The sequence below is a fragment of the Lipotes vexillifer genome, unplaced genomic scaffold (genome assembly GCF_000442215.2).
Source record: "Lipotes vexillifer unplaced genomic scaffold, Lipotes_vexillifer_v1.1 scaffold1094, whole genome shotgun sequence".
In the NCBI taxonomy this organism is placed as follows: Eukaryota; Metazoa; Chordata; class Mammalia; order Artiodactyla; family Lipotidae; genus Lipotes; species Lipotes vexillifer.
The window spans coordinates 1,859,952-1,872,363 of NW_006792775.1; the positions used below are offsets into that span (position 1 = coordinate 1,859,952).

Below are 12,412 nucleotides of genomic sequence, written 5' to 3' on the forward strand. Positions count from 1 at the left end.
AAGAGCGGGGAGCCAGCGGCCTGTCTGGAGGAGACTCCCCTCCCTCAAGGGTGTCCGGCCCCCTGCCCCGCACAGCCCCTCCCTGCCTGGGCCTGTGTCCCCCACAGCGGTCACCCGTCCACAGGAGTTTATGCCCAAGAAAAAGCACATCAGGTGACAGCCGGGCGGAGACAACCCGAGTGTCCATCAGCAGAGGGACAGAGAAACCAAATGTGCAATATCACCCCACCCGAAAAAGGAGTGAAGCCCCGACGCAGGCTACAGCGTGGACAACCCCCAAAACATCGCGCTCAGCGAAGGAAGGACGCCAGTGGCCACACAGTGTGTGATCCCATTCGTAGGAGATGCCACAAGTAGGCAAATCCTTAGACATGGCAGATTCGTGGTTGCAGGGGGCTGGGGGAAATCGGGAAGCAGGGCTCTTCTGGGTGCTGGAAACGTTCTGGAATCGGCAGTAACGGTGCACAACCTTATGAAAACACTAAAACTCCCGGAATTAATTGAACGCTTTAGTTTTTTAAATTGTGATAAAATATAGTAACATAACACTTGCCAAAGGCAGGACTTTCTACGGATTTGCACGTCATCCTTGCACGGAGGCCTTGGTAGGCTCTGTATTTCTCCAGTTTTGTTACACGTGCTGCCACCGCCGAAGCGAGCAGTGACCGGTACACACTAGCACGCTCGCTCACACGCCCACATGCTCACACACGCAGCGGAGTGCAGCCGTGCCAGGGGTCCCTCCTGGCCACTGACAGCCCCCAGGCGGCGGCCCTGCCCCTGGAGGCCGAGATCCAGGACGGGGCAGGGGCCGGGAGCCACCCCTTGCCAGGCTGGTCAGCCATCTGCTTCTGCCCGGTGCCCTCCGCAGGCCTCCCAGCAGGCGCGGCCAGGCTTCACCTTTCACCAGCGCCTTGAGGATGGACAAAGGCCTCGAGGTGGTGCCTCGGGCCAGGCACGTGGTATACGACCCCACATTCCCCCCCCCCCCCCCCCCCTGCCACTTTCCCCCTTTGGTATCTATATGTTTGTTCTCTACATGTGTCTCTATTTCTGCCCTGCAAACTGGTTCATCTGTACCATTCGTGAGGATGCCAGCCCTCTGCCCGCTGGGCCCAGGGCAGCCCCACCCACAGACCGAGGCTCCACCCCCAGGCGTGAGGGCCTGAAGCAGGGGTGAGCACGGGAAGGTGGGGTAGCTTTGCAGCCAGAGGGGCCGAGCATGGGCACTGCAGGGGGCGGGGTCCAGGGTAGGGACCAGCGCTTGGCCCTCCTGACTGCGGTCTCAGGCGGTGCATACCAGTTCTGTCCAGTGCACGATGTCCTCCCAGGAGAAGTTCTCACTGGGGAACTTCTCTCTAACCTGCTTCTCGGCCACCTGGGGCACCAGGAGGTGGGGCTGGTTCATCAGGGCAGCGAGCACATCGGCGATGCCCCCCGAGCCCGCCAGGATCAGCCAGGGGCCGGCGTGCTCCACGGCCCTGGAAATCCTGTGAGGCGGGCAGGGAGGGCCAGCAGGCCGAGTCAGCTCCAGGTCCATCCCTGCCCTGGCGGGGGGCCCTGAAGGAGGCCCCCACCTGCCGCCGCTGCCTACCTCCAGGGTGCTGGGGTCACCGTTGACCAGCAGACAGAGGACGGGGATCTCGATGCTGCTGGAGCAGACGCAGCACAAGGTCCACCCAGGTGCCCAGGCAAGCGGAGGGCCTGGGAACCTCCCCATGGGGTGACCACCACGGCCTCAGACCATCAACTTGCCACGTTTTCTGGGCAAACTCCAGCCAAGAGGCTTTCTCTGGAGAAGTGCGGGCTCCAAGCTGCCCCGTCCCCCGGGGAAGGGATGCCAGTTCCGCACCTCACTATGCGATGTGGCCGCTTCGTGGCTATTTAAACCGCAAGTTGAATATTCAGTCCCGGGCTGCACCAGCCACATTCCAAGGGCCTGGCATCTCCCTGCATCAGGGCAGAAAGCCCTGTTGACCACCTGCCAGGTCATCCAAGGCCCACGGAGCACGTCGAAGAGGTAAAGGAGGGGCGCTGGTCAGTTTTTTCCCCAAAGAAACCAGAAATGAGACTTTTGAAGGCGAAACCTCAGAGAAGCCTGGACCTGCTGGGTAGGCTGTGTGGGAGGAGCCCGGCAAACTGCTGGGAGGACTCCAGGCAGACGGGATCGTCCCCCCAGCCCCACCCCCATCAGGGTCCCCTCTAACTCCTAAGGCGCCTCCTGAATGAATGTGGGGGATACTTGGGTTGCGTGGGCCGCCAGGCATCAGGAACACAGGGCTCAGGGCTGCACCCACGTGGTGATGGTTTAAACACAGCTTCAGTTGTGTTTTCATTAAAGAGTGCTCAGTTGGCAGATGTTTCACATTGCTTATAAATATTGTAAGCAATTATACATATCTTGTTTATAAATATTAGTCCTGCGCTAGCGTTAGCAAATCCAGCTTTCGAACCCGCCACTGGCCGCAGCGGTGCCCAGGCCTCGGACAACACTGCCCCCTGGTGGCACCTTACCTCGGGCCAGTGGAGGGAAACAGGCTTCTTGAAACTTGGAAATCTCTTTTTCTTTCCAAAGCTCGGAGCCCACAACCAGAGCCTCTAGCCAGGGGACCCGCACTGGAAATCGACCTACAGCCACTCTGCCGACTGGTGGGAATGTCGCTGCCTGGCAGGGCTACTCCCCACAGCTGTGTCCCCTGCCGCCGTGGCTGGCGGCCCCCCGCTCCCAGGTCTTCCCAGCGGCCTGAGTCTCAACACTCTGGCATGCTTTGTGCCTTCAGTGGGGAATGCCCTTCCCTGCCCGCCCTGGTGGTCCTTCCAGCCCCGTCCACGCGCTGTGACCGCCCCCATCCCGTGTTCCCTGGCAGCCTCCCTGGGCAGCCAGGCAGACCTCACCCCCGTAGCCGGTCCTTTGCTCCGAGATGTGCTTCTCTGGCCGCAGCTCTGCGGGCTCGCTGACCTTCCCAGGGGTGCCCGGGTCCACCGGGATGACGTGGGAGTGGTTGTTTTCCGGGGGCAGAGGGGTCCCTGGTTGCTACCATCGTCCGTGGGGTAGTGGACGGGACTGTCCTCCTGGGTCCCCCATGCACATCATGAGGCCTGGGCAAGGCTTCTGTCCAGGGCCCCCGCCCTCCAGACGGAGGGAGGGCTGGCTGCTGTTTCGGGGGGCCCAGAGGCAGGCACAGGGAGGGGACCCTCTAGACAGAGCCCAGCGCTGGGGGGAGCTTCTCTCACAGGGCTGCCTGGGCCTCCTTTGGACCTGCCTCAGACCCCTCGCCCAGGGTGGGAGCAGAGGCCACTTGCCCAGGGTCACCCAAACTTGCGGGGCGGTGGCCAAGCCAGGCATTTGGGCACCGAATTGGGCGGGATCCTTGGAGCCCAGGTCCCCATGCCAGGTCTGGGCAGGCTGGGAGCCTGGAAGCCCCCTCCCCATGCCGTTCCCTGGGCGATGCTGCCACCTGCTGGCCACTTGCTGGGCACGCGGCTCCCAGCTCCCCCTCTGGCTCCTCCCCTTCATCCCCCTCCCCCTTCCTGCCCTCCCCCTCCCCTGGCTCTGAGTCATTTCACTGCCTCAGTCCTTCAGAGCAGCCTCGCTCCCCCCACCACGCCCAGGCCCGTGAGCCCCCCGAGGTCAGGGGCTGGTCTGTCCACTGCTGGCCTGTCCACTGTGGGGAGACTCGGTCACAGGTGGAGGGCTGTGGTCAGCTGTGAGGCTGCCTTGGTGGCCTCCATAAGGCATGCCCTCCTGCCCTGGGGGGTGGCCGATATTCGGGGGCCTCCCAGGCCCACCGTGTCCCAAGGCCACAGTGCCCCGAGCCCGACACTCACCTGGGCGTCGTCCAGAAGCTGACGGTGCAGCACGCGGCCCAATGAGGCCATGCCGATGGCCACCACGTGGGCCTTGGTGGACGTGCTGGCCAGTGAGTGGTCACGCACAGCCTGTCCGGGCAAGGCCCACACGGAGTGCACTGGTCAGGATCCAGGCACCTGCAGGCCCGGGAGTTGCTGCGCCCAGCAGCCCCAGGGCCTCCCGAGTGGCCCCCACCCCAGGGCCCCCTCCTGCCTTTGGGGCATCTGCTGGGAGCTGGCCCCGCCAGACGCCATCTGGACAGAACAGGCCACGACTCTGTCCCGTGGCCTGTGCTGGGCCAGAACACAGGAAGGTCTTTCCAGATTACAAAGCCCTCAACCCAGTGGGTGCACAGACCGGGCTTTTTGTCTTTTCTACAATCAATCATTTCTGGGGTGAAGGAGACCAGAGACCCCACGTCCTTGACTGGGTTTTCTGAAGGCCCAGCCGGCCTGAAAATAAAGCTCAGAAGTTTGATTCTGACCCCAGCAACTGGCCAGATTCCTCGGGCCAGATTCCTCCCCAGAGGGAAGCAGAGGGGGTGAAGGGGGCCCACACACGGGCAGCGGGGTGTGGAAGCTGGCGCTGCCCCCGGGTGTCTCGCTGAGGCCTGTGGGCCCCACGGGGTGGCCGGACCCTCCTGGGGAAGAGGCTCCTCTGCTGCGACCCCGGGGCTGCTCCCGCTGCCACTGTGGCACTGTCGGGGACGGGTGACCGTGGGGTTAGTGGGCTGCGGGGCCGAGGCCCTGGTCCGGGGCCTCACGTGTGCTCTAAGCCGCCTTCACCAGCCCCTTGCGCAGAACGTCCCTCAGCCACGGCTTCGGGGTGAAGGGCCGCTCCTCACCCACCAGCGACATGAGTGTGTTGGGCATGGGGGTATTCTGAGTATGGGGGTGCTGGGCATGGGAGTACTGAGCATGAGGATGCTGGGCATAGGGGTGATGGGTATGGGGGTGCTGGGCACGGGGGTACTGAGTATGGGGGTGTTGAGTATGGGGCTGCTGGGTAAGGGGGCCCTGGGCACAGGGGAGGGCTGGGCTCCACGGGGTGGGGGGGCAGGGTCGCAGCCAGAGGCCAGGGCTCCCGCAGGCCGCATCTTGACCTGCTGTGTGACCTGGGCGTCCCCATCCCCTCGGGAGAGGCTGAGGCCGGAGAGAGGAGGGTTCTGGACACGCCGTGCCTGGGGTTAGGAGGCATGGGCCAGAGGGCGCTGCCAGCTCCACAGCTGTCTCCGCCTGGGGCTCTGAACAGCCCCCGTGCACCCGCCACCTCCGCCGTGGGAGAGTGGGCGCCGGGGCTCAGTGTTGCGGGGAGGACGTGGGGTGCGGGGAGGACGTGGGGTGCGGGCAGCCTCTCACCTGGCCTCACTTCTTCCCAGACCCTCCGAATCCGATCTCAGCCCGGCACAGGCCCGGCCCCTGTTGGTCGCCAGCACCCCTGTGGCTGCCAGGACGGGAGCCCCCGGCACCCTGCATGGGGCCCTCTCTGCAGGGACAGAGCCCTCTCCTGAGGGCGCCAGAGGCAAGGGCTGCCCCCCTTCCTGCCAGAGGCCGGGGCCGCCTTCACCAGGGAAGCCCCTCTCCCCAGACGCCGCTCTGGCAGCAGTGGGGGCCACCAAGAGGGTGTCTGCCGCGGCGCCCTTCCCGCCGGCCGCCCCTCCTGAAGCACCCCCCCCTTTCCCCAGCCCCGCCTCCTGGCCCAACGCCCACCCCCCACTATGCTCCCACTCGCCCCCCACCCCGGGAGCAGCCGCCGGCCACGCCCGTCGCCACCTCTGCAGAGGCTTTGGCAGGGGGGTTCCTGGAAACCCCAAAAGGCTCAGTGGAAGTCTCGCAGCCCACCCGCCCCACACCCCTGTCAGCCCGGGACACGGATGGGACCCTGGGTGTGCCTGGCGCACAGGCAGAAAGCAGGTGGAAGGCGAGCAAGTGAGGCCTGTGTACACAGCTCAGGTGCAGGGGGACCTGGGGGGCTGGGCGGGAGCCAGGTGGGCCCAGGAGGCCCGGGGAGGGAAGGCTCTAGCCGCCCCCCGCCCCTCCCACCACCCAGGGACCTTCCCACCGAGCCCTCACCCCTGGCCCAGCGCTGCCCACGTGCCTGGCGGGGTTGGCACATTAACAGAGACTCGGGAGCCACGCCAGGGTCCCAGGAGAGGCCCGAGTGACAAGGACCTGGGTCCCATCAACCTGCCTGACAGCAAGCACCCCCAGTGCCTCCCGGACCCACTGCCGACGGCTGCCAGCCAGGGCCCAGCCCGGCCCCCCTCCACCTGCCCACGGCTCCCCACGGCCCCCACTGCCTGTCTCCAGTGGCTCCTCTGCGGGGCTCAGCGGGGAGAGCACGCCCGCCCTGCCCCGCCCTTCCAGAGCCTGGGGTCAGAACACAGAAGGGTCAAAGGTCTTCTCAGAGCCGGTGGGACCCCAGGTCCCAGGGGACCTGAGAGGCCCACCCCGTGAAGCTCCGTCTCCCTGGTCGCCCCGTCCATCACGGGCGTCGGCCGCGCCCCGTTCCGCTGGGGTATTCTCCCAGCTTCTCCAGGGTCAGCCCCACGCCCCGGACGGATGGGGCCGTTTGGGAGAGATGAGTCTCTCGGTAAAACGCTTTCCTATGGCGGCTCCGGTTCTCAAGGCCGGGCCAGCCCTTTGTTTCCTGGAGAGGGGCCACCTGGGTACACAGGAGGGGCCGGTGGGGGGGCACATGCAAGCGTGACATGGTCCTCCCACTGTGTCCCCCAAAATCATGTGTCCAAGCCCTAGTTCCTGGTGCCTGTGAATATGCGCCTTTTGTAGAAACGAGCTCTTTGCGGATGTGATCAGTTTAAGAGGATGCCGTTAGGATGGGCCCTCGTCCAGTGGCCCGAGCGTCCTTATAAGAAGTGGGAAGAAGATGGAGACAGAGAGTGGGGGGTGCGGCCACAGCCCAGGGATGCCTGGACACCCAGAAGCTGGAAGAGGCAGGCAGGACCCTCCGTTGGAGCCGCTGGAGGGGGCTCGGTGGTGCAGCACCTTGATTTGGGATTCTGGCCTCCAGAGCAGGGAATCAGTTCCCGTTGCTCTCGGCCGCCCATCTGTGGGACTTCGTCACAGCTGCCCAGGGCGCTCTTGTCCCCTCCCCGCTGCCCACACCCAGGCCCTGTCCCCAGACACTTGTCCCCTCCCCCCTGCCCACACCCAGGCCCTGTCCCCAGACACTAGCCTCCAGTATTAAACACCCATAATCGCCAGCTTGGAAAGGCCATATTCAAATCCCACCCCTCTGCTGCTCCCTGCTCTGGGGTGGGAAGCAGGAGGGTTTGCATCCGCCCCGCCCCCCAGGGCTGGGCCTGATGCTGTTGGTACCAAGAGCCTCTGAGGCCCGGCCCTGCCAAGACACGGAGGGGAGTGGGGAGACCTGCACGCGACCACACAGCCGGGGGGAGGCTAGACCTGGCCTGGGCTTGGGCACTGGCCAACGCTCACCCCCTCGGCGCTGCCGCCTTCTGGGTTATAACCGCAGGGGTGTCCCAGGGCGGCTGTAACGAGCGACCACCAACCGGGCATCTTGAAACAACAGGCGTCGATTCTCTCGTGGTTCTGGAGGCCAGAAATCCCAAAACAAGGTGTCGCAGGGCCGAGCTCCCTCCGGAGGCTCTAGGGGAGGGTCCTTTCTGCCTCTGGCAGCTCTGGGGGCTCCAGGCGTCCCTGGGCTTGTGGCCGCATCCCTCCAGCCTCTGCCTCCGTCTCCAAGTCCCTGTCCAAGCCTCCCTCTCCTTATAAGCACACCGGTCATTGCATGAGGGCCTCCGTACTCCGCTATGAGCTCGTCGTAACTAACTGCTTCGGCAAAGACCCTCTTTCCAAATAAGGTCACGTTCTGAGGTTCTGGGTGGATATGAATTTGGGGGCACATTCTTCAACCCCAAAGCACAGGCAGCGACGTGGGATGTGTTCGCATCATGCCGGGAGGGAGGTGCTGAGCAGGGGCCCGGGGCCTGGCACCCCTCCCACCGCTGGACGCACCCCCGGCCCGGGGTGTGTGCGGGGACTGGGCAGCACTGCCGTGCTCATGGGCCGAGAGCCTCGGGTTTGCTCCACCAGGGAGGGGGACCTGGAGGGGGCGGCGGGGGGGAGGGTGCTGTGGGGCTCCCCGCCCCCTAGCCCACGTCGCCCTTTCCTCACTGACAAGGCAGGGGTCCTCACCATCCCCGGGGCCACGACCTGTACCCCTCACCCCACGCCGTGAAGGCCTGGGCCCGATCCCTGGCTTCCCAGCCATGGGAGGCCAAGGGGGCATTGGGGTCCTGTGCTGAGAGCTGGGGGGGCACTGGGCCAGACGCCAGGCAAATGGGGCCACCAAGCGGGAAGGACATTCAAAGGGCGCATTTGCATGAACAGCCGACCAGGTCTTTGATGGCCCTGTTCTCAGAAGCGGTGGGGGGTGGGGGGTGAGGGGTGGGTCTGGGCAGCTGGGGGTCCTGCGTCATCCCCCGCTGGAATCCCCCCCACCACGGCCGACAGGGACAACAGAGGCAGGATCTTCAGCCCCAGCAGCAAGGGCACTGGGGGCTCTCGCTCGGGGGGCAGATGGCCGCCCCTGGTCAGAGGCCACCAGGGAAACGGCCCCAGCACAGGCGTCCCCGTCCACGCGGCCCTTCCCGGCTGTGCCACTGGGCAAAGCCCCTCACCCGCTCAGCCCTCTGCCCCTCCCTGAGATGGGAGGAGAGAGCACACAGGGGTCCCACGCTCAGCAGGGCGGCGGTCAGCACGGCAGCCCCCGGCCCTAGTGAGGACACGGGTCTCCCGGGCCAGGAGCGGAGGGCACGGCTCGGGGAGGGAGCAGAGAGGGGGCACAGCTGCCCACGAGCTTGTGAGCCCCCCAGCGGGACAGGCACCGGCTCTGAGCCCTGGCTCCCTGAGTCTGGCCCCCAGGGCCGCGGGGCCACCCCCCTGCCCAGACCCAGCCCGAGCCCCCCTCGCCTACAGAGGGACCGTCTGTAGATGATGGAGATGGAGACGAGAGGCAGCCTGTGGCCAGGGAGGAGGGTGCCCCCACTCACGCTCCCTCCTGGGGGCTGGCGGCCAGGGCGCCTACCTGCTTGCTTTCTCCCCGGGCCCGGACACGCGGCTGCTGGTCAAGGAGCGGGTGGAGGTGCCCACAGCCTGGCGCCTGCCCTTCCTACCCCCCTCCACCACACCCAGCACCTGGGCAGCCAATGCTGTGCGTGACCAGCGCTGGGCGCCCCCGATCTCCACCCCACCCGGCCCACAGGCCTGCTGCGGCCGAAGTCACTGGGCGCGAGGGCCAGCCTGATGGGCCCTGTGACCCCCCTGGGCGTGACCAGTCTTGGAGAGGTCTCACCTCTCCAAGAGGTGGCCCCGTGTGGGGCTGGCTGCTGTCCCTCCCTCCCTCCTCGGCCTGTGGGGGGGGGAGGGGATGGCTGTGCCACACCCGTGTCTCTGCCTCCCAAAGGCCCCCAGTTTATCTCTGCAGCAGGTGGGAATGGCTGCCTCCAGGGGGCATGGCCAGCCATCCCGTGGAGGACACGTGGGCAGAGACTGGGCCCACAAAGCCGAGAGGTGCGGGTGCCCCATGTGCGCTGTCCTGGAGGGTGGCACGGCTGGGCCAGCTGTCCGGTTGTCAGCATGGCAGGCTCTGCACAGACACTGTCCCTTCGAGCAAGGGCAGGACAGGGTAGCACAGGGGTGGCCCTGGACCCCCACAGTCCTGGCTCACACCCTGCCAATCCTTCGGGCTCCTTAACTCTGGGCCTCAGTTTCTCTGAGAAAATGGGGATCTGAGTAGCCCGGCTTCAGGGAGCTGGCGGGTAACACGTGAGAACAGACGACACTTCTGTGTGGCCCTTCCCCAGAGACCCCAGGACCCCCTCCCAGGGACCCCTCATCCCCTGAGCTCTGGAATGGGGGTGGGTAGACCCTGTAGAGGCCCTGTGCTCTGGGGCCCCCCGTGGCCTCTCAGGTCTGGCCCGTTGGCCACCAGGGGGCGCCCCAGGACCGCAGGCTGGTGGAGGTGGCCCTGCCGGTGCAGGCCGCTTTGCCCCGGACACGAGGGCTCCGTCCTGGGCTGGGCACGTCCCATCGATGGGCCTGGAGCCCACCCAGGGAGTAGAGGGGCCGCCTGACGATCCCTCAGGAAAGACTGGATTCCAGGGAGGTGGGGCTCCAGGGCAGGGACCCCACAAACCCTCGGGGCCTGAGACCCTGTGGACGAGATTGTGAGGGGGAGATGAAAATCCTGGGGCTCCTGGGCGAGGGCCAGCCCCAGCCCAACTGAAAGACCAGCCTGGGCCCACACCCCCTGCTGGCCTGGGGTCCGGCCCCGCCGTGGGTCCTGCCAGCGTCAGGGGTATACGCAGGGTGAGGGGATCTCCCCAGAGCCTCCGAGCCTGGGCGGAGGGAGGCACACGGTCCTTGGCTGCCTCCCATCCTCTGTTCCAGGCCTGCTCTCTACCCCGGCCTCCTGGACGCTCCTCTCCGGCCACCCCCAGCCCAGTACCAGGCTGTGCTCCTTCCCTGCCTACAACCCTCCGTGGCTCCCTATTACTCCACAATAACACCCCACCAGGAGCCCGCAGCCCTGCCCCGCCCATTGCCCACCTCTCCAGCTGTCTGGCCTCCTCCTTGCCCTCTCGTCCAGCCTCAGAGTCTCCCCTTCTGCCCACCCCCGTCCCCCTCGTCCCCCGCCCCCCACCAGCCACATCAGCTCACGGGCCTCCCTGGGTCTCTCTCTCCAAGTTACCCGGCATCACTTTTCAGGGAGCCTGACCCTCTGAAGGGACCTTTCATTCACTGGTGTGCTGTCCGTCTGCTTCCTGCCTGGAGTTCTCAGTCACTGAGCCTCCCGGGCCCAGAACAGGAGCTGCTGGGAGGACACACAGCGAGCAAGTGGATGCGGGGTGTGGACGTGCGTCTATGCGGGGAAGCCTTGTGACTGAGGGGCTGCGGCCAGCGTGGGTTCTGTTCGGGCGGGGCGCCACTCCATCGTGATTGAAAAAAATATTCTGAATGATTTCAACCTTTTAAAATTTATTAAGACTTGTTTGGCAGCCTACCATATGATCTGTGCAGGAGAATGTTCCATGAGCACTTGAGAATAATGTGTATTCTTCTGCTGTTGTGTGGTATTCTGTTTATGTCAGGTCTAACTGGTTTATAGTGCTGTTCAAGTTCTCTGTTTCCTTATTGTTCTTCAATCTGGTTGTCCTATCCATTATTGAATCTGGGTATTGAAGTATCCAGCTATTATTGTAGTATTGTCCATTTCTCACTTCAGTTCTGTCCATCTTGATTTATTTAATCTTTTGTCAATATATAATGACCTTCTTTGTCTCCTGTAATCTTTTTTAAAAATTTATTTATTTATTATTTTTGGCAGCGTTGCGTCTTCGTTGCTGTGCGCGGGCTTTCTCTAGTTGCAGTGAGCAGGGGCTACTCTTCGAATTGTGGTGCGTGGGCTTCTCATTGCGGTGGCTTCTCTTGTTGCAGAGCACGGCCTCTAGGCACACGGGCTTCAGTAGTTGTGGCTCGCAGGCTCTAGAGTGCAGGCTCAGTAGTTGTGGCACACGGGCTTAATTGTTCCGTGGCATGTGGGATCTTCCCGGACCAGGGCTCAAACCCGTGTCCTCTGCATTGGCAGGCAGATTCATAAACACTGCGCCACCAGGGAAGCCCTCGTGTAATCTTTTTTTTTTCTTTTCTTTTTTGCGGTATGTGGGCCTCTCCTTGTTGTGGCCTCTCCCATTGCAGAGCACAGGCTCCGGACGCGCAGGCTCAGCCGCCATGGCTCACGGGCCCAGTTGCTCTGCAGCATGTGGGATCTTCCCGAACCGGGGCACGAACTCGTGTCCCCTGCATCGGCAGGCGGACTCTCAACCACTGCGCCACCAGGGAAGCCCTGTAATCTTTTTTAATTGAAATTCTGTTTGTCTGACAATAATATAGTGACCTCAGCTCTTTTGTTTATTATTTGCAAAGAATACCTTTTTCCCCCCCCCCCCCCCCCGCCCCTCCCCGTGCAGGCTGGGTGCCTCGCGGGGCTTAATTTGCAGGAAGACTTAGCGTCCTGAGCCACCTCTGGTCTTTGTCTCCCAGGACAGGAGCCGCGACTCAGAGAGGGGCCTGGCCGGCCCTGGGTCTCCCCACTGGCCTGGGGGCCTCCTCCGACCCGGTGCCTCCCTCGGGTCTGCGTGAGGTCGAGACTCAGGCCCTCGGACAGGAAGCGCCCTGCCCTGGTGCTTGGGGGCGGCAGGGAACGCCACCTCTGGCCACTCCTGGTGGGAGAGGGCAGGGCGGGCTCCGCGGGACGGGCCACCGTCCGCTGCCCCTGGGCTGCCCCGAGCGTCCGCGGTGAAGGCTGAGAGGCTGCGGCTTCACTCCGTCTAAGGGTCACCCACGTCGAGTAGCCCAGGCTTGCCCCGCTCCGTGCTGACCACACATACGCCCAGGTTTCTGTAGCACCCCCCGCATGGGACTCGGGGGACCTGCAGGCCCTCCTTCCCACGGGGACACCCACAGCTCTGAAGCTGCGCCTCATGGGCCCTCACCAGCCCCCCCGCCCCGCTCCCCC

The 12,412-nt window shown here is 64.5% G+C and overlaps 1 protein-coding gene across 1 annotated transcript in view; it reads right to left on the reverse strand.

The window, feature by feature from the left end:
• TRPM5 (transient receptor potential cation channel subfamily M member 5) overlaps positions 1-4,722 on the reverse strand; it is a 13,807-nt gene extending 9,085 nt beyond the window's left edge. Inside the window, 8 exon segments of the mRNA XM_007466009.1 lie at positions 901-945; positions 1,270-1,490; positions 1,578-1,659; positions 2,896-3,012; positions 3,015-3,072; positions 3,829-3,946; positions 3,948-3,987; positions 4,614-4,722. Of these exon segments, the coding sequence (XP_007466071.1) occupies positions 901-945; positions 1,270-1,490; positions 1,578-1,659; positions 2,896-3,012; positions 3,015-3,072; positions 3,829-3,946; positions 3,948-3,987; positions 4,614-4,722 (790 nt within the window).
• Between the last annotated feature and the right edge of the window lie 7,690 nt (positions 4,723-12,412).